The sequence below is a fragment of the Oryzias latipes genome, chromosome 1 (genome assembly GCF_053564925.1).
Source record: "Oryzias latipes strain Hd-rR chromosome 1, Olatipes_Hd-rR_3.1".
Taxonomy (NCBI): domain Eukaryota; kingdom Metazoa; phylum Chordata; class Actinopteri; order Beloniformes; family Adrianichthyidae; genus Oryzias; species Oryzias latipes.
In genome coordinates, this window is record NC_136237.1 from 38,597,883 (window position 1) to 38,618,363 (window position 20,481).

The 20,481-nt window shown below is 45.9% G+C and overlaps 1 protein-coding gene across 6 annotated transcripts in view; it reads left to right on the forward strand.

Moving 5' to 3' along the window:
• Window positions 1-19,041, forward strand: part of LOC101156143 (axin-2) — a 56,481-nt gene extending 37,440 nt beyond the window's left edge. The window contains exons 1-11 of one of the 6 annotated variants that reach the window (XM_011485870.4): window positions 4,501-4,805; window positions 5,953-6,887; window positions 9,383-9,523; window positions 11,814-11,916; window positions 13,399-13,539; window positions 13,867-14,291; window positions 14,368-14,517; window positions 14,605-14,838; window positions 14,919-15,023; window positions 15,137-15,262; window positions 17,477-19,041. In XM_011485870.4, the coding sequence (XP_011484172.1) occupies window positions 6,064-6,887; window positions 9,383-9,523; window positions 11,814-11,916; window positions 13,399-13,539; window positions 13,867-14,291; window positions 14,368-14,517; window positions 14,605-14,838; window positions 14,919-15,023; window positions 15,137-15,262; window positions 17,477-17,603 (2,376 nt within the window). In that variant the 5' untranslated portion in view covers window positions 4,501-4,805; window positions 5,953-6,063 and the 3' untranslated portion in view covers window positions 17,604-19,041. Of the gene's footprint in view, window positions 1-4,500; window positions 4,806-5,115; window positions 5,387-5,508; window positions 5,676-5,952; window positions 6,888-9,382; window positions 9,524-11,813; window positions 11,917-13,398; window positions 13,540-13,866; window positions 14,292-14,367; window positions 14,518-14,604; window positions 14,839-14,918; window positions 15,024-15,136; window positions 15,263-17,476 lie in introns of those variants that run through there. The other 5 variants (XM_078954400.1, XR_013658673.1, XM_011485829.4 and 2 more) reach the window with 5 other exon arrangements.
• The last annotated feature ends 1,440 nt before the right edge of the window (window positions 19,042-20,481 follow it).

Sequence of the window (20,481 nt, forward strand, 5' to 3'; positions counted from 1 at the left end):
GCGGAAATTAAAGTTTGTTTTTTCCTAAATGGGGCGTTTGGGAAGGAATGCTCCTAACAAGCCATAACAAGCAGATGAATGCCTGGCTTCTCAAACTTTAAGGGTGTTATGCACCATGTCCAACTTCAAAGCCCGTCTTTACTCCACACTTTAATTGTATCTTCTTCAAGCCTGTCTGCCTGACCACCATCTGATTCTGCTGACAAATGCACTTCTCTCTCTACTCCGCGCTCATCCTTCTATCTCTCCATTCCTCTTTCTCCATCTGTCATGGCAGATACACCTCCTCTCTTTTCTTTTCCTCCCTAAGCTTCTCCAAAGTCGCTCTGGCTACAAGTTTCAGCTCCGGCACCCGGCTTACGGGACTTTTTTTTTTTTTTTTTTGCTAGTGTTGACATCTGCCTCTCATGCAAACATAGTGTTACTTTTTTTTTTGCCTCTTTTCTCTTTTCCGTTGCTTCTTTATTTTATTTTTTTTAACCTTTCTTTCTGAGCACAAAAACAGACATTCACGCTTCCCTCCATATGGGCTTTAATTTGCCATTGTCCCCCAAGATATTCCTCGCTCAGGCTTGAGATAAAGGGATAATCACTTCAAAGGGAAGCCAGGGGGGAGCCTGCCCCCTCCCTCCCAGCTGAAAGGAGAAGTGGACAATACGCTAATTGAGAGGGGGAACTGATCACAGGGTCTGTTCAAAGGGACGCCTGGCCACGCCAACTCCTCCCTCCGACGCACTTAATTTTATTAGTGTTTATGGTGATGCTTCAGCCAAAATTATCACTCAAACGCACCACAGCCTTTGAACTCCCAAATTTTGGGTTATTTGCAATTATCCACCCTTTCCTCTGTTTTTCTGTGTAGGATTTGTGAGGAGGAAGGAGCGCTAAAATGAGAGAATTTATTGTCCGCGTTGGAAGAATGCAGGCTTGTGAGCTGGGGATGTGATGCAAATCCAAAGATCCTTAAAAAAAAAAAAAAAAAAGAACTGATGCAACTAATGGTGCACCATCAAAGGCTGCCGCATTTTTTTGGTGCAATAAAAACAAACAGGGCAAAATGAAGCTGGACTCGTTTTCTAATCTCTTTTCATTCCACTGTCATATTTTAGATCCTCTATTTCCGGGTTTCTCTGTGACACCTATGCAAACACAATTGGAGTGAATACTTTCACTGGTCTCTAAGAGCAGGCTCTAATTAAAGACGAGCTTTGTTTCCAATCTTCGCTGAAACGCCAGATGCCTTTAGTTTCTTCCAAACCACGAGCTCTCAATTAGCCTCTAGCTCACCTCGTTTTATTGGGTCTTCATAGCACGTCGGTGGCAGCACTTGGGTCTTGTATTGTGCTTTCAAAGCATTTGGATCTTCCTGTGAAATGGTTAGGACCCCAACAAAGGGGTCAGGTTGGGGTCAACATTAAAAAGAGAGGCTCTTATGGCTGCTTTACAGCCACCCTGGCTCTTTTGTCACTGCAGAACAAGAGCATGCAGATTCAAGGGTCAACAGGTGTGGTCTGAAGGCTTTAGCGTCTGATTAAATGTTCAAAATGAAAGGATGAAACCTATGGCTGCACTGGTGACCACAGAAGTTAGGGTTTGGAGGAAAAAGAAGACTAAAAAAAACTTGCACTACTTAAACAGCCTGATCTCCAAATGTCATAAAAGGAGATGAAGCCTGTCAGCAAAAAAAACAAAAACAAATTCTGACCGAGACCCTCATTCCCTGACATATACTGCCTTAATCTGTGTTAGGATAACATTTTACCCTCGAATGTGAAATATGCTTCATTTAGGATTATCCTGCAAATATTACATTTTGAAACCCGTCTGTATCTCAATTTTGCCTTTACAGATACAGATAAAACTATGGTAGGGAAATGTAATGACTTTAATTGGGCGTCTCTGATCAGTGGTGAATATCAACCACTGACCCATTTTCAGATCTCTGAGACAGCTGGAGGCTTTGGAGCTTGATTTTCTTTTTTTTGCAGCAGCGATATTTGCTTGTCGGAGCCCTAAGATGTGGCCATGAATGACCTGTTAAACTCTCATGCACATACATAGCCAGACAAAACAACAGACACGTGGAAACAGACGTTGTTATGCACTTTGCTAATGACACCTTGCAGCAAATATTTCTGTAAGTACAAAGGGAGTGGCTGGCGGGACACCATCAAAAGTTAAGCAGGAATGTCTACTTTTGAATATTAAGGAATGCAACCAAAAATATTCCAAACCAGATGGGATTTTTATACCTTATAAGTCTTTTTAATGTAGAAAATGTATGTTCGGGGTGTCTGAGGGCTTCCAGTGATTGTTTTAAATCAACAGTTGCTCATCTGAAGGAGTTTGTTCCCAAAATTTTTAAATTAAACAGACTTTACTCAAGATGCCATTTTGAATCTACATGGTTCTAGTTATGCATTTATGCTTATTTTTTCATGTTCAACTTGACATGAATTAATCAAAGAAGCTGGATTTCATTAGCTGTCTTGCCCTGCGCCATCATGAGAGTTTTGTGAATTCGAATCCTCTGACTTATATAATTATATTCCCTTTTAAAGTTGATTTTCAACATCAAAGGGACAATATAGCCTTTGAAGTACCATGGGATTGGATCACTGTCTAACCCGCTCTTTAAGATTCTGTCACAATGACATTAGGAAAGTCATGTGAATTAAAAGAGTGGAGAACAGCTCTTGCCTTTCCTCTGTGTCCAATTTCAGTCAAAATGTCATGCTGTGCCATTTTCCCCTAATGTGGAGCTGGCGAATGTGCTACATGGACATCTTTGTGGCTAAAATTCTGTGACTATTATGTAAACTATTTGACAGTTTCAGTCCACAGGATTATAGAAAAAAAGGCTTATAGTTTAAAAGTATTGTTAAAGCAATACTTATGAACGTAAAAGATACTTTCCTGCAAGTTTTATTCCACCGATTTTTACAGTATTTGCAGCCAACAAAGTGTAAGTCAAGCAAGTACCGGTATATTATAGACTGTACATTTGGTGTAGGAAATATACTAACTAAATACTTCTGCAGACTGACTGAACATTTTAAGTTAACAATATGTAGATAATATATTAAAAGTAAACTTTAAGTATACTGCCTAACTTTTAGTATAGACTACTTATAGTACACTTATATAAACCACTTTTGATCAATGTATCCTTAGCAAAAAGTGCTACACCTGAAGTTTGTTTTATTAAGTAAACTTGAGTATATGTATAGCAGGTATGGACTGTGTACATCTAGTGTAGGAATATGTGTAGGAAGTATTCTAACTGAAAACTTCTTCAGACTGAATTGGATCATTTTAGGTTAACAATCTAGATAGAATGGAAAAAGCTAACTTCAAGTACACTGCCTCACTTTCACTACATCCTACAAGTATAGTTGTGTTAAACTTAAGTAGACTACCTTTTGCTAAGGGTACACCTAAAAGTAGTGCACTTGAGTATAAGTACAACAAGTATACAGTACTATGGACCATTTATGTTTATTGGTAATGTATTTAAAAAGTAAACTTCTTGGATACTGCCTCACTTAGTATAGACTACGTATAATTGTAGAACACTTCATTCGATTCATTTTTGCTAAGGGTACTCTTAGCAAAAGTGCACTTGCACTTAAAGTTTATTTTATTTTTATGTATACTTGATTGCAAGTATACTATATGCCCTTTACATGTAGTGTAGAAAATACACTAACTGGTACTTCTTCAGACTAAATTGGATCATTTTAAGTTTACAATATGTAAACTGAATTTAAAAAGTAAGTGTACTGCCTCATTTTTAATAGACTAAATATACTTGTAGTAATCTTATACTTCCAGCAAAATGTCCCGCCAGCCACTCCCTTTGCGGAGTATACTTCTTAAGACTAAATTGGATCATTCTAAGTTTACAATATACAGATTTTAAAGTTGTACAAAAGTAAACTTTAAGTATTGTAAGTATACTGCTTCACTTCAAAGGTAGACAATTCATATTACAACTAAATGGAACATTTCAAGTTTACAAATTAAAAGTAACTTGAAGTATACTGCCTTTTAGTATATATATAAATATATATATATACTACATTGAAACAATGTATTTTATACTAATTAAGCAGATTATAAATGCAAGAAAAATGCAAAGTGAGGTGTGAATAGAAGGTCAGTATTTTCTTTTTTTATTCTTTTGAAAGTTTTTTGTAGCAACCGTCAGTGAGAATAATACAGTTGCTTCGGCGGATCGCTCTCTTTGACGCTCCAAAGCCTCGGGGAGTTGGCTCCAGATTGCTTGTGTTTGATAAGGTCCTGACAAGCCACTAAAAACCCTTCCCGGTCTTTAAAGTTGATCAAACTTGCATAAGCGTGCACAGAGACACCCGCGCTCATAAAAGAGCACGCGGGAATATCGATTAATATGAATTAAATGCTTTTGCACAGTTGACTTTAAATCCCAGCCATTTTTATTTCTGCTTCATCTCTTCGCTTGGAAGGAGACGCAGCGCTGCGTTTTTATGTATCTTCCGGGACCAGGCCGGCGGTTCCTTCCTTTGAAGTCCACAGTTGAACCTTTAGCCCGGCTGGTGAAGAAACAGCCGCGAGGGCTTCTGCCGCCTGCCATGACTTCTTGAAACACTACCTGTGGAGAAAAGCCGGGGAGGAGGAAGAAGAAAAGATTTCCCTTTTGATTCACGTTAAACCTGTCCAAAGCGCGGACGGGGGCAGGGAGCAGCGCCGCGGCCGTTTCTGGGACTTCTTCTTCACTTTGGCGTTTTCTAATTAGAGAGACGACTCGAGCAGCCGCGCGGATGGTAAGTTGTCGGAAAGCTGTTCCACAGGCCCCCCCTCTCGGCCGCTTTGATGTGCTACTGCGGGGCTTTCAAGTTTAGAAATGCGGGATGTGTTTCTGTTTTTTGTGGGCGAGAAATACACTGAAATAGATAAGAAGCTTATATGTTTGTTTGTATGAAAAACCCGAATATTTGTGCGTCTTTTTCTTCTGGCTGGGAACATTAAAAAAAAAAAACGTGATGTATTCTTCAGTTAGAGCCCCCTCCCTCCCGTTCTCTCCCCCCACCTCCTTTTCTTTTTAACCTCCTCCAGATTTTGACACCCCCAGTGATCTACATAGGCGGAGAGCCTGCCTCCTCTGAGGTCAGTTGTTGAATGGGACAGCGCACCAAAACGCGGCGCCGCCGTTCAGCAGAAGGAGCACACATCACATGTGGAGCGGCGCGGACTTAAAGTAGTCCGCCGCGCGCGTTCAGTTGCGCTCGCCTGTCCCCGGCTTAGTGTGTAGTCTCTCTCTTTATATATATATTGGAAACCATTGGAATTAGGCGAAACTTTTTGAATCGGATTTTATTCTGCTTGGAAGGATATGCCCGCGATGGTACGTTTTCATCTCTGCTTCTGCGTCTTTTTGGACTTTTTTTCAGTTTGTGGTTGAAATCGCCACGTTTGTTTGTCTTTCAATGTTACAGCTATTATCTTCATTTAGGGATGAACGGCGGCGTTCCCCGCAGGGCTATTTGCGTTTAGGGGAGGTCATGCGGGCGCAGGAGCTGATGCAGACGCGGAGAGATGCAGGCAGGCAGGCAGGCAGGCGCGGCTGCGCTGCGGACAGAAGCGGGTTTAATTGGAGCTGAAGCCCGTGACATGGACTCGTTAGGAGAACATGTGTAAGCCACAGCTGTGAGGACGCGTTTTTGGTTATGAGTGAGAAGATTAGTCCAGTAAAATGTTACTTTGATGTGGCAGATCAATGCACGTGAAGAATGCAGGCTGTGGTTGATCTCTCGCTTAAGTTATAAATAGATAAATGAAACGATAGAAGCCTTTCATACTTCCTTTCTGTGTGAACCCGGTGAGGCTGTTCTGAAAGGGCTGTTTACTTGATGTCTTTCTTTGAAGTTCAGCAGGATCTGGCTTTGATTAGATCAATACTTTGTGTTTCAGAGTGAAGAGGAGCTGAGAAGGTCCCCCGCTGCTTTTAGAGAGTGAGGAGAAACAGGCTGGAGCTCAGTGGAGGCAGAAAGGCACTCACACACGGCGAGCAGAGCTGGAGCCATGAGCAGGGCGCTTACGGAGCACATCAGCACTAGCTTCCGAGAAGATGCTCCTCGTCCTCCGGTGCCAGGGGAGGAGGGAGAGGCGTCATGCTGCAACCCCAGCAGACCTACCAAAATGAGAGCCCAAAGCAAGGTTAAGGAAGCTGCCGCTCCTCCGGGCTCCACACCGCGGAGGAACGAGGATGGACTCGGGGAGCCGGAGGGCAGTGCATCCCCGGACTCGCCTCTAGTCCGATGGGCAAAGTCTCTGCATTTCCTCCTAGGCGACCAAGACGGTGCTCACCTCTTCAAGACCTTCTTGGAGCGGGAGAACTGCGTTGACACTTTGGACTTCTGGTTCGCCTGCAACGGCTTCAGGCAAATGGACCTTAAGGATACCAAAACGCTGCGAGTTGCCAAAGTTATCTTCAAGCGGTACATCGACAACAACGGCATCGTCGCAAAGCAGCTGAAGCCTGCAACCAAGACCTTCATAAGGGATAGTATCAAGAAGCAACAAATAGACTCGGCCATGTTCGACCAGGCGCAGACGGAGATTCAGTCCTACATGGAGGAGAACGCGTACCAGATGTTTCTGACCTCTGACATATACCTCGACTATGCGCGCAGCGGCTGCGAGAACGCCGCATACATGAACAACAGCGGGCTGGGCAGCCTCAAGCTCATGTGTGGATACCTTCCTCCTCTCATTGAAGAAGAGGAGTGGAGTTGTAACGACCTGAAGGCAAAGACATTGGGCTCTGTGGTTGGACTGTCCGCAAAGAACCTGAGGGCCACCGCCGCCATCCGGACAGCTGTTGAAGTCCTGGAGAACAAATGCAGGTATGGGAACGCTCCTTCATTATCCCGCTCTAAATATGTGGCAGTTATTTCAAATATGCCTTGGAGAGAGGTAAAAGCGCATGATCAAAGCTCAGAGAGGAACATGCATGTGTGTTTGTGCCCTCCTGCCTTGTAGTTAGTCAGGGGGTGGAGAGGCGGGGAGGGTGCAAAACATGAATGCATCTGAGCCTTCCTTTTAAGTAAATGGTGTCTTGCAGGCAGCCCTCTGCTGGCTTGCTCAAGTTTCCTGTGCTTTGAAACCCTTCCTCCGGTTCAGGAATGAACTCAGACACCAAACCTCATGCCACATCAAGGAGTGTGCTGCTATTGTAAACTTCTGCCTCCCCCCCCCCCCCTGTCCTTATTGCACCCACTAAGCCATATAGTTATTGCTCACTGTTGCAAAATCTTCCTTAATCCAGGGAAATGTAGAGTTAAAATAAGTAGACTCCTGGAGGAGACATTGTTTTCTTGGTCAGAGATGAAAGCGGTGACGATTTGTGGAAAGCTTTTATCTTAAGAAGTCGTCCCACACACCATCCAACAGCTGAAAGTCTTTTTAAGCCAGTAACATTGTGAAAACAGGATTTTTTTTCCCCCCGCATAAGCCTCCATCAAAGTAGCTTCAGCTTACTTTTTTACCAAACAACTTTGTGCACACATCTGGACTCGGTTATTCCTCAGAGAGTTGATCGTGTCTCCAGAGTTCGCTTTGTTAAGAAAAGCAGGAGATATTGGTGATTCATTCCTTTTCTGTCATGTTATCTAAACATTTTTAGAGATTTCTGATTTAAAAAAAAAAAAACTTGTGCACCAAAGTGATTAGGTTTAATAAGTCAGTTTAAGCATTCCCCTGAGGATTTTCTCCTTCATGAGAGCAGATGTCAGATAACATCACAGCACAGTTATTGTTGTTTCTTTTCTTGGAAGGGACCATGTGAAGCTAGAAGCCAATAAGCACAAGGATTGTTGACATGTGGGCATATCCTGCCTTGCAAGTGTGGTCCTCTGCATTTTTATTTTGTGTGTGTGTGTGTGTTTTCCCTGAAAGAATAGTGGGGAGGGATGGAGCCCCTTCTTTTCTCCCTTCCGTCACCCACGTTTTCCCCCTGCCTCTCACCGTCTCTCTGGGTCAACCAATTTCCATCTCAAACATGTGGAACTAATTTTGCCACTGCATACATTCTGTTTTCCTTCATCTGTTTGAGGGACCTCCAATCGTCGACTACAAAGCGGGTAGAAAGGCAGGACAACAAAAAGACATTCTCGGCTCGGCGCTGCCGATCCGGCTTTTGCGGCGGAGTTTTTCCCTCTCTTTGTTTTGCGTCCAACGCTTCTATCTCCTCCGTTTGAAAGAAAAAATGTGTCTAACAAGAGACCAAGCGTGGTTTGGAGGGAGAAAAACAGGAAGGAGGGGGGGAGATCATGAAAGAAAGGGGGAGTGGGGGGGGGGGGGGAGTGCAGAGAGCCCAGCTGTGCTAAATACCTGACTCTTTGCGTGGACCTTCCAAAGGTCAGATTTGTGCTTGGGGCCTACAGCTTTAGTCATGCTGGGGTTCTCCTCAGCACTCCCGGCAGAAGGCATTCTCATAAAGAAAGAGGCCCACCTTCCCCCTTTCCCCTCTCTCCTTCTCATTCCTTCTCTAAAGCTCAAGTTCCCCCGTCTTCTCCTTCCCTCCCTTCCTTGTCCTCCCCCTCACTACTGGAACAGGAATGCAACACAGCAGGAGAGAGTAGAAAAGACAGAGAGACTTTAGAAAGGAAAGTAGGGGAGAGTTGGCAAGGGAGGGGCCCTAGACCATCTGATAGCGGAGAGGAGATGGAGGGGAGAGAACTGGCGAAAATAGTATAACCAACCTGAAACCTGACGGGGGGGGGGGGGGGGGGGGGGCATGAGAAAGAGGACAGGATCAAGAAAAAACAATACGCCCACATGTTCAACATCACTGTCCCATTCCTTCAACTCCTTAAAGATCCAGAAAGCTGTTGGGTTTTTTGTGGTGTTTTTAATTTAACACATTTATCTGATTTCGAAAATCATTATAAAGAAAATTAAGCTCAAAAGTGTATTTCTTTGTATTTCTTTATTCATCTCATTGTGAATCAGGAGCAGATGAAAAAATTCCATTTGAAAAAGAGCTTATTTAAAAACACTCAGGAGGCCAGGAGCTCACTGTTATGCTCTGGTCTGCAAGAGGGAGGGGAAGGGGGGCGGGATTGCTCTGTGCCTATGGCCCCGCCCACAACCCAGAGGTGAATTTTTAATGAACCACTCTACCTAAAAATGACACAAGTCTTTTTTTTTTACTTTGGCTTATAACAGCATATTCATAATTGAGAATAGACCAAAAGATAAGAATGGGACTTTAAGAGGAGAACATTCACAAATCCATCGTAAAGATGCTACCTTTGCTTTTGAATAAAGGACATGTACCCCAAACTGCCACCTCTCGACACAGATCCTCAAAACAAATGTCCTGGCTGCCCCTTTTCAGGTCGCATCGCCGGGGAGACCCCGCCAGCCCCTACTTTGTCAACTCTGGCTACATTTTTGCCCCCGCCACCAGTGCCAACGACAGCGAGATCTCCAGCGATGCCACGACAGACGACTCCATGTCGATGACGGACAGTAGTGTGTAAGTTCTTGTTTTCTGTCCCTCCTCCTGGAGCTCCAGCTGGCTGTGATGAAGCAGCACGGCTCATTTCTGGACAAAGTTCTGAGAACTTTTATTGTTTCCATCACATCTAAACGAGGCTGGACCAGGTTCCAGTCAACACCTTTCCAGGAAAAAAGTCTTGTTGGTGTGAAGGAAAATATTTGGTCTTGTAGTTCAACATGATCTGCTTTTCTTGGAGCCAAGGGAATGCACTACTGAGGAATAATGGCGTGTAATGTATTTTAATTATCCTCTATGACCGACTACAGGTAATTCTGTTAATGTGTAGCTGTTGCTGTACGCCCCCAGGAGATAACTGTGGGAAAGTCATTACGTCTGAAGACCTTTTTGAAGTTTATTCTGATGCATTACAGGCTGGAAAAAACACTAAGAATGTCTTGATGTGGGTGGGGGTGTTGTCTCCCTTTGCTCAAAGTTGATATGTATCCATCCCACCCACCCTTCTGCCACAACAGACTTGTTTTTTTCATATTATCTAATCGCTTTTTCCCTTTGAAGAAGTGGAGGAGCGAGGGAGGGAAATGGCCGTTCGGGCCTCAAGACAAACTCATTGAAAAATGTTGGCAGCAAATGAAAGGAGGCTTACTCACATGGTGGGTCGGTTTCCTGCCACTGGCCTCTGCGGCGTGCTGAGATCATGTGTCTGCGAGGCTTTAACAGGGTTTACTCATTTCTAGACCTTCGGACAAGACTAAAGGAACTTCCCCCGGCCCGATTGGGTCAACCCAACCCCAGAAAATGAAAGCAGGGAAAGAGGGAAACGTTTTTCTCTTCCACTTTCCAGGAGCATTTGTAGGAGTGTTGAGGCACCAAGTGCAAGGGAGTGAGAAAATAAAGTGCATGGAGTATAAAGGGCTTAACTGAATCGCTTTCAGCCTATTGTTAGGTGAGGGGAGCTTAGCGGGATAAGAGGGTGGCTGGCTGCTTTGAAAATGACTTGCACTACTGAATAGGACATCGCCATAAAGTAAAGGCCCATGAAACCATGAAAGAGTCTACGGCTGTTTTTCTTCCCCAAACCTGGACAAAGAGCCCAGTTGTCTGCCAGGGTGGGGACAGTTCACACTGAGAGAAACACTGTTGGTTAAGGGGAAAGTTTTGTTTGCTGCTAACTTTGGGGCTCTTGTCGGCACATAAGTTCTTCCGGGCCGTTGAGTTTTACTTTTGAAGGGTTTCCTGTGTTTCTTCCTGCGCCTTTGGGGAAGATGGTTTGTTCTCTCAGGAGCTCAGCTGGAGCTGGTCGTTGCTCCTCATAGAGGAATCTTTCTGCAACACAGGTGGCACCGTCATTTCTTCCGTTGTTTATCGAGCTGTCCTGGAACCGCTCTGCTGAGAAGTGCTAATTGCTAAAGAGTCATGTTTCCGAAACGTGCTCTTGAATCACTTCCAACAAAACCAAATTCCCAGCTTTTTTCCAAGGAACAATTTGATTAGTGTGGCCTTTTTTATAGTGGTTAAAAGACGAGAGCAAATTTGAACCTCATTTCCTAGATAAAGAACAAGAAGAGAAGGATTTTGGGAGGGGTAAGAAGTGGGGATTTTTTTTCTCTCTTTTTGCTTATATCTTATTTATGGATTTAGTTGGACGCTGGGGAATGCTGCTGCACCAACTTCAAACATTACCTTATCTTACAAACCAGCCTTTTGATGTTGCTGAGATCAGAGGCTCACTGCAGAGCGCTTGCCAAACGAAGATGGCAGCGGGTGCATATGTGCATGAGTGTGAGATTTCAAAGAGGCAGCAGAAAAAGTAGCGTTTGGGCTAGGTCAGGCACATCTGAACAGCCCGAAAACGGCCACGGTAATTGGCCAAGCTTAGTAGCAGCTGACCGGCGGAGCCATCAGACGAAAGGAGCAGCAGAGAACGAGATTCCCAGAATAAATGCTCAATTGTCCTGAGACTTTCTGTGTTCCTCAGTGTTGGCTGCAGAAGGTCATGAGCACCACTTACTGTTTAGACTTTCAGGGTGTTAAGCAAATCATGTCAAAGTTGACGGGCTGATGTAATGCTATCTGTGGAGTGAGTTAAGTGTAGCCATTGTCTTGTTATGTTTTGTTGTTGTTTTCGTTGCCGCCTTGCTGGCCTTCTAATTTAGCAGGAATGTGTGCAGCGGGCCAATATTCTGTGGTGGTTTCATCATTTCTGGGCCCGTCTTCAGTCATTATGGAAGAGCTGTGACCTCCCCGATGAGCTGTGTCACTAACTTTCCAGACCTCAAACACTCATTGATGTCTTTGTCCTCCACAGAGATGGAATCCCTCCCTACAAGCTGGGCACCAAGAAGCAGCTCCAGCGAGAGATGCATCGCAGCGTCAAGATCAACGGCCAGGTGACGCTGCCGCATTTTCCGGTAAGCCCGCCTCCTCGCGCTCTCCCGGCAACATGAACGTGACCCGCTTCTGCAAGAAAGTGTCGAAGAAATGGGGATGTAAAACTTTCCTCCTTCATCGCGATTCTGCTAACAAAGCTTCAGACGGAGGCTTTGACTGCTATAAGCGGCACAGCAGAAGCTTTGCAGCTGCGCTAATGCTTCAGATAAAGACGTCAACGATGGATAGAGACTGAAATAAAAATTTGTCATGAATCCAGGGTTGTTTTGACCCTGCTGCTGCAAGCACATTAAAGTATCTGGGTCAGAATAGAGTGACATAGGGCTAAAAGGCAAGAAAATAAACACAAAGCTCCTCTGTTTTTTTTCATATTCAAACACAGGTATGTGTTTTAGTGGGATTGTGTGTTTGTGGACGTGTTTGGCATTGCTGTTTGTTCCCCCAGATTTTGTGTTTTTTTTTCCCCCCTGTCTTTGTGTTTTTGTCTTCTACCCTCTCCCCCCCCCTCCACATCTTTCTCTTCCTTTCCCCACTTGTACTCTTTTAATGTTTCCCTCCTGATTTGGAGATGGCTCTGTCTCCCATGATGCACCAGCCCCAGGCAGCGGGGGCCCCGTGCAGGGCTGGCGCTCCTTTGCCAGCATCTCTGCTTGCCTTTCTTCTTCTTCCCTTTATCGTGTCTACAAAGAGATGAGAGGGGCAAAAAAAAAAAAAAAAAAGGAAAAATCAAGACAGCCAGTGTGCCAAATAACAAAAAAGTAAAAAAAAAAGGGAGTAAGAGAAGCCAGTGCATATTGTTAAAAAAAGGATAATGTGACTAGAGTACCTTTGAGCTGCCCTGCATGCTGCCTGGAAGTAAATTACTTCTTCACCTCAGATCTTCCCAGTATTTGCCTCCTTTATCTTCTCCCTCCCTCTTTCCCTTCTTTCTGTCTTCCTGCCACTCAGCGCACTGCACTTATCAATCCTCTTCCTCTCCTCATGCTGTTAATTTTGTCACCCTCTCTCTCTCTCTTTTTTTTCTGCCCCCTCTCCCCACCTCACCCACTCCGCTCCGTTGATATCTGGCTTTTATTCTGAGATTTAAAGCTGCGTGTCCCTCCCACCCCAGTGTGCGTTTGATGTTTGACAACGGCCCTTTGAAGTGAGCTGACTTCAGAGGCTGCCTTGCTGATGGCTTGGTCGGGCTACAGAGGGTGCAGGCAGGGGGCCTCCCCTCCGAGCTAGACCAACTGCTACCCCGCCATTTCTACCCCCTTTTCTTTCCCGTGCCCAGAAGCTTGGCACTGCCGAGGGCACTGGGCACGAGAAGATCTGGGGAGGGATGGCCAGCCGGGAAGGTTTAGGTTAGCTTGAGGGCGAGGGCGTGTGGATTAGGCCTCCTTTTTTTTGGAATCGTGGCAGACTTTTTGAGATGAGGGCAAGGGCAGCGGATTAATCCACCATATTGCATCAATCAAAGAGCAAATGAAAGCGTCCGCCTTTGTGTGTGTCTTGCGCAGAGGACACACCGACTGCCCAAGGAGATGACCCCCGTCGAGCCCTCTGCCTTCGCCGCCCAGCTCATCGCCAAACTGGAGAAGCTGAGGCGAGAGCAGGACACCATGAGCTCGCTGGAGGAGAGGCTGCAGCAGATCCAGGAGGTAAAAGACGCGTCCACTTACAGTCAGCACGAATGCTGTTTGTGTTTTCCAGTTTTGGCTTGTTTAGCTTGGCTTTTCTGAAGCTAGTGTCTGCTCTACATGTCTGCTTGAGGCTCTTTCAAGCTTCATTCTTCTTGAAGAGGAACTGTCAAACTTTTGTTTGTAGACAAACGATTAGTTCTCTCAAAAGTGTGAGTCTCATAGATGAAACACATTGAAAAATAACGGTGAGACAAGAGCGTATCAACGTATCTAGAGGTTTACCTAGTCTGACTCCAGAAAACGAGACGTCGGCGGACTAATTTTAACATCTTTGTCTTTGCACAGGAGGATGAAAAAAAGGAAAGCAGCGACGTCAGCGTCGGCACCTCCCTGCACCACCCTCTGCTCCCATCTGGCAGCCATTGTGAGGAAGACCCCCAGGCTATCCTGGACGAACACCTTTCACGGGTGCTGAAGACGCCGGGCTGCCAGTCGCCTGGCGTGATTCGGCATTCGCCGCGCTCGCGCTCTCCGGACCAGACAGGTGCTCTGGTGTCCTCTGGGCACGGGCCCTTCTTCGGGGCATATCATGGGACCACCAAGGTCGTGATGCCAACGAGCAGGCAGCCCACTAAGCACATCCACCACCACTATATCCACCACCACCACGCTGGGCCCAAGACCAAGGAACAGATCGAGACCGAAGCGGCTCAGCGCGTGCAGTGCCTCTGCCCTCAAGGGGGCGCCAATTATTCCGACTTCATACCTAAGTGAGCACCTCCCCGTCTGTCTTTATACCTGATGTCTTTATGTGCTCAAATTGACCGACACCTTCTCCTCCTCCAGTCGCTGCAGCACTTTGTCCAGGAGGCCGCTCAAGGCCTGTGAAGAGGGCGTGTCCTCGCAATGCCTTCCCCTGGTTTCCACCGATCGCTCACAGAATGTCTGGCAGTGGATCCTAGAAAGTGAGAGGCAGGGCAAGCACAAGCCACACAGGTGACGTACCGCAGCATCACCGTACAGGTGTAGACAAGACTACGCCGCTCTCTGACCTCCCCTCCTCTCACCTTTCACCTCCAACAGCACTCAAAGTCTCAAAAAGTCCAACCCGCTTGACTCCAAGATTCCTCCTGTCCGATCCACCTCCTCCTGGGGTGGAGGCGGCATCGGCAACGGGGCTCACTTCCGCGGCCATCACCCGGGTCACCCCTTCATCCAGGATCCCGCCATGCCTCCGTTACCCCCACCTAACACCCTGGCACAGCTGGAGGAGGCCTGTCGCAGACTGGAAGGGGTTTCCAAGCCGCCAAAGCAGAAGTAAGTCAAAACACACCGAGCGACTTTCACCTGCATGTATTCTGAGTATTAATTCATCACTTACTCTGTTGGTTTAACAGACATTCATCAACAGCCAGCAGCCTTCAGAGGGACAGGAGCCTTCCAGCTGGTGCCCTCCCCAACGGAGGCGGATCTCAACCCAACCCTTCACTTCAAGGAGACGAGTATGAGCTTTTTTTGCTTAAACTTGGATTCTTCATACTTTACCAGTTGTGTGTGAAACAGGATGTCCTTTACCTGACTCTGCTATTCAACATGTGCTTCACGGTGCTTCCAGGTCTAAAGAGTTGGTGGTCACCTACTTCTTCTGTGGCGAGGAGATTCCCTACCGCAGCATGATGAAGACCCACTGCCTCACCCTGGGTCACTTCAAGGAGCAGCTTAGCAAGAAAGGCAACTACAGGTAAATGTGCAGCAAAAGGCGCGAGCCACAAAGGAAAGCGGTTGCATAAAGGTTTACTCATGCCTGCTGGGATGGCCCTGCTGGCATATCAATGAGCGTTTGGGATTGATGTGATGAGTGGGAGTGTGAAGGACGGATCCTGATGCTCATTGGCTGTATTGGAACATTCAGAGAGGAGCAGAGATCTGGGTGTTTTTATGTGTTTTCCCTCACATCTGCTGCTTATTTCCATGCAAAGGCAGCTTTGATAAAACGGCTTTGAAGCTTGGGCCATTTTTATTTAGTTGCACAAAGATCACTGCAGAGGCCCCTGCATTCCTCGCCCACAGTATTGCATCAGGCTCTGAAATCAAATGCTGCTAACAGCGCCTCCTGTTAATGGCAGTAAAATGCTCCCCGTCAGTGTCAGATGATGGAGGCTTCGCTTTAGAAAATAACGCCACCAGCCCGTCACACCGACATCAGCCATCGTCTGTTTCTGGTGGAGGAGAAGATGGACTGCCTTTCCCAAAGCCCTTCAGTGGACGAGTGAGAATGGATGTCTGGCTTCAATGGCAGCAGAATGTGTGGAGCTGGTTAATTTGGACATGGCAGCGGTACAGCGGAGAACAGTACTCAGCTGCTCTGCCAGATGTTATTGGTGCCAGATGTTGCAAAGAGAGAAAAATCCTGCCACATAAAACATGTTCCAGAGGAAAAGCTTCTTCTGCCTCTGCAGCGAGCTGTTTGTGAGGGAGGGGGTCTGTTCTGGGGGAGAAAATGAGATTGTGAAGGATTGTGCTTGTTTTTTTTCTCTAAAAGTTGGAGAAAAATGAAAGACATGGAAGCGCTGGGCTTTAAATCTTCCCTCCTGCAGGACGTATGACAGTGTCTGGGTTGTTTGTTACCGTGTCGTTTGGGACAAACTCCGGGTCGGCCGCGGCATCAACGCCGCCGCACGTTTAGCAGCTGCGATAAAACAAACTTTGTAATCACTGCGGGACATTCGGCTGTTGTGTACGTTTACGCCCCTCTGCATGTGTAGTTTGAATGATTCTAAGCTTACCTCATAAAACACGGACCCCCCCACCCTTAGTTTTCTTCCGTTTTATATTTTGAACACATGGGCAGTATGAGGCAGTTTTCCATTACAAAGCTTATCATTAAATCCCCTCCTGCTGATCTTTCGCTGGGTTTAAAGTAGAGAGTAGAATCATTAGGCGCTCTGGGAGACTTCAGTCACCAAGACAAAAAAAAAAAAAAACCTGGGAGTTGTCTTTGTGGGGGGAGAGGAGGGGGGGATTGGACTGGCGATGTGATCTGTGACCTCATGGAAGCCGAGCAGCCGCCACCTCCTCACTCCTGCCTGTTCCAGCTTGGCCTGCATCCAAAATGTCGCTGCTCTCTTTTGTGCTCGCCGCTGATGATCAGAAGGCCGATCAGAGCACGAGTGACAGCCGCCACGCCGGAGAGACCAGCACGGTTCGGAGCGCGGCCTGGCAGTCACCGGCAGACTTCCAGGCACCTAAAATGTCAACCTGTGCTTCTGACAGGCCCTTCGCTTGACAGCCAGCCCAATTAAAAGCTATGCACACCCAGACAGTGGGGAGGTGGGTGTTACTGAGCAGAAAAGGGAAGCAGGAGTGACTTAGGACAGCCTTCAATTAACCCTTCGGTCTTAACATGTTGTGGAAGAAGTGGACCAGCGGATGAGCGGGAGTTTCCACCAATGGTTGAGCTCTGTTTGCACAGCGGCGCTCTGTGGAGTCCAGCTCTAACTTTGAAGTGTGCAGAGGTGGTGATAAAGTTGATGACTAAGCTGTTTTAAAAAAAAACTTATTCTATCTGCTCCCACTGAGCATCTTTGCTTGATTTGAACTAAACAAGTGCAGATAAGTTTGGAGTCTGGGAACGGTTTTTTGAGGATTATGAAAATGGAGGCACAGTCCTGCATGTGTGTTTTTAAAAATGGTGTTTTTCACATGTACTTGTGTCATTTTTCTGAAGGTGAAGGACATGTATAAAGAAAATGAAGCTCAAAGATGCATTTTTGAGTGTTCCTTTATTCAAATCCTTAAAAGGAGCAGATGAAAAAATGCGTTTCAGAGCTGTTCAAAAACAGCATAATCATAATCAAAAGACGTTGAAAATGGCTCAAAAGACGATCCAAGTCTTTAAGTACAAACTCCCGAAAATCACCTTCTAATCTGGAGCCTCTCTGCGTTTGTCCTGCAGGTACTACTTTAAGAAGGCCAGTGACGAGTTTGAGTGCGGAGCAGTGTTCGAGGAGGTGTGGGAGGACGCCGCCGTGCTGCCCATGTACGAGGGCAAGGTCCTGGGCAAGGTGGAGAGGATGGACTGAAGGCAGCCGGAGCCCCTCCCTGCCCCCCACCTAAAGCTAAAGCTTCCCTGAAAAAAACGAGCGACAGACTCTAAGAAAAACAACTCTCTTTATTTTTTTTCCTGTAATATTAAGCTAAACAGAGTTAATATATCCAGCACAAGAGGAGCGATTGAAGGAAGACGAGCCAATGAAGTATGCCCAACTCAGAGGAGGCGCCGCCCCTCCCTGACTCTCCACCAAGCAGCCTTAAGAACCTACGCTGATTTTAAGGACGATCGGAGGCAAGCGGGGGGGGAGACCCGGCCTCCTGATAATAACCACTGAAGGGCGTGGGGGGGGTGACCCATGCTGCGTTGAAGTGTGATGGACTGGCAGGTGCTGCGGACGCCAACCTGCTGCAGCAGTGTCGTCCATACGTGTGCATATACATACATATATGTATATATACATGTATTATCTTGAGTTTTTTTTAAAAAGTATTTATTGACACAAAAACACCTTCCCCCTCTTTTCCAAGTCAAACCTGTGATCCCGCCCCCTTCCTGTTTTTCCAGCCAATGGGCAAGCTGCTGTGAATGTTGGGAGAAACCTGTCGCGATGCTGTTTCATGTTTGCTCCACAGATGTTGTCACACTGACTTAACTCCCATCGCCTTGTTGCCCCGTCTGACCCCCCCCCCCCCCCCCCCCCCCATACCTTGTGCGGGTTGTACTTCCTGGTGGGGTGCAGTCCCGGTCTTCTATGCTGCTGATAGTTTTACGTTTGCGGCGTCCGCCAGCGCTCCCCTTCTCCCCCTCTGCTCTACGGCAAACGGAGCTCAATCTTTTCTCGCCGTGCCTTGGTTTGTACAGCAGGCAGCGCGTGGGGACAGAAGGGGGCGGGGCAAGTTACATATACGGGCGAGACCTAACGACGGCAGTGTTTACAGCCCACACACCAAAAGAAGGAACGCAAATCAAGTTCGGGGGAGGACACGACTTCGATGGGGAGGGGGGACAAGCAAAAACGTGAACAGTGAAGAACTATGGCTCCAGAATAGTTTGAATGTTGTTGCATTAAGACCGTTTCTAGCAGAGTTTGTGCAGACTTTTTAATGATGCATTCTGAAGTATGATGCACACCGTAAACACAAAAAACACGCAACTGCTGGGTTTTTGAGTACAGCACCTGTGCCTACATGGATGCCATACCATGTGCTACCCTGTTTCAGGGTTTTAATATATATCCCTTGGTTTTCAGAAGGGTTTTATGTTGAAAAGATATTTTTATGCTTTTAATAATGTCCTGTAATCATGTCTTGTTTTTACACCATTGCCCTTTTTTTTTGTTTATTCTATGTAAGCTGTAAATTATACATTATATACAGAGTTTCATTTAAAGATTTACATGGACCTATAATTATTGTAATTATTGAGAGATGTAGCCTTTATTAAAGTTTTATATTTTTCAAATGAAAGATCGGGTTTGTGGACTTTTATGTTGACCAACTACTGACTGTGAAAGGTCATGTGACCCATAGGTTGATCAAATTAAAGCCAGTTTTGCAGATAAACAGTCAGCTTTGTTTAGGCAGAACATCACAGATTCCTGCCTTTGCAAAAGTAAAAACATTGAACCAACAACCTAGATATATTTGTTGGAACATATTTTTAAAGGGGCTGCTCTGGAATTTGGAATTTAATAACCACACGTTAACAGGCCTTAACCATAACGTTTCTAATGTCAAAAAGGGAGTAAATTTACAGATTTCAGTTCAGTGAATTCAATGACAGTATCATTAAAAGTGTTGGGCCAGGCAGGAAGTATCGCTTCTTTCATTTTACAAACGGGGGAATAACCTACCTTCATTACAAAGACCCCCTGTGGTGACTTGATGTACTGCGTCTGGTTCCAGTAACTTTCTCTTTTCTTCGCTGTTGTTCACCTTTCGGTATAACCCTTCAGGGGTTCGTCACAGCGAATTAGGTTTCACTGAGTCACACGTGTGGTTTGGCAGAGATTTTCACACCTTCCCGACACAAGCCTGAACTCTATCCTGGCTGGGGACCGGCACAGGGGAACCCACACTCAGGCCCCCATGTTTTTCTATATAAACTGACTCTTAAAGATGTAGAAAGACTCTTCTTTTACATCTATAAAAATTTCATTTAACCCTTGTGCTATCTTAGATGACCCCACCCTTACATTGACGTGTTCTCCCTACCATGACTAAGGTGGGTAAAGGTGGAAAGATTTCATGTAATCCATGGACACCAGTGAAGATCACAAATCATTGAAGAAAAAAGGTTCAGAGCACTGTGTAGTGGGTCTAGATGACCCAACTCCCAATGTTAAAGTGCCTAGGATAGCACAAGGGTTGAAAACCACAACTTTTCTTACTTTTTCACAAATGGTCACATCTGACCTATAGTGGCTGTGTGACACAGCATCATCAAAGGCTGTAAAAGTTCATGAAAAAATAAACCCCCACTCACTTTCATGTAAAGTGTACCCCCATAACAACAGGAATAAACATGCAGCCTGTCCATGGACTGAAATGTAATCTGTACCTGGACTGTGGGAACATCGTATGCACCTTATTGTTTTATATTTGAGATATAAAAAGGCGCCCAAAACAACCAGAATCAAAAGATAAGACGGGTAACGGCTGAAGCCTTGACCTCTGAACCAGCCTTATGGGGCGGGTTTAACCACTGCCAGACTCAGTTCTCTGACATTTTCCCCTTCGTCAAAAGGTCATGGTTTGGTGACCTCATATCCATGGCTGACATGAACATATGCTATTTGTCTGAGTCATATACAGACATTAATAATCCCCAATCTCTCAAAGTGAAGGTAAACCTGAAAAAAGTCGTGTCTTCTGTCCCTTCAGGTCACGTATCAGAAATCGTATTAG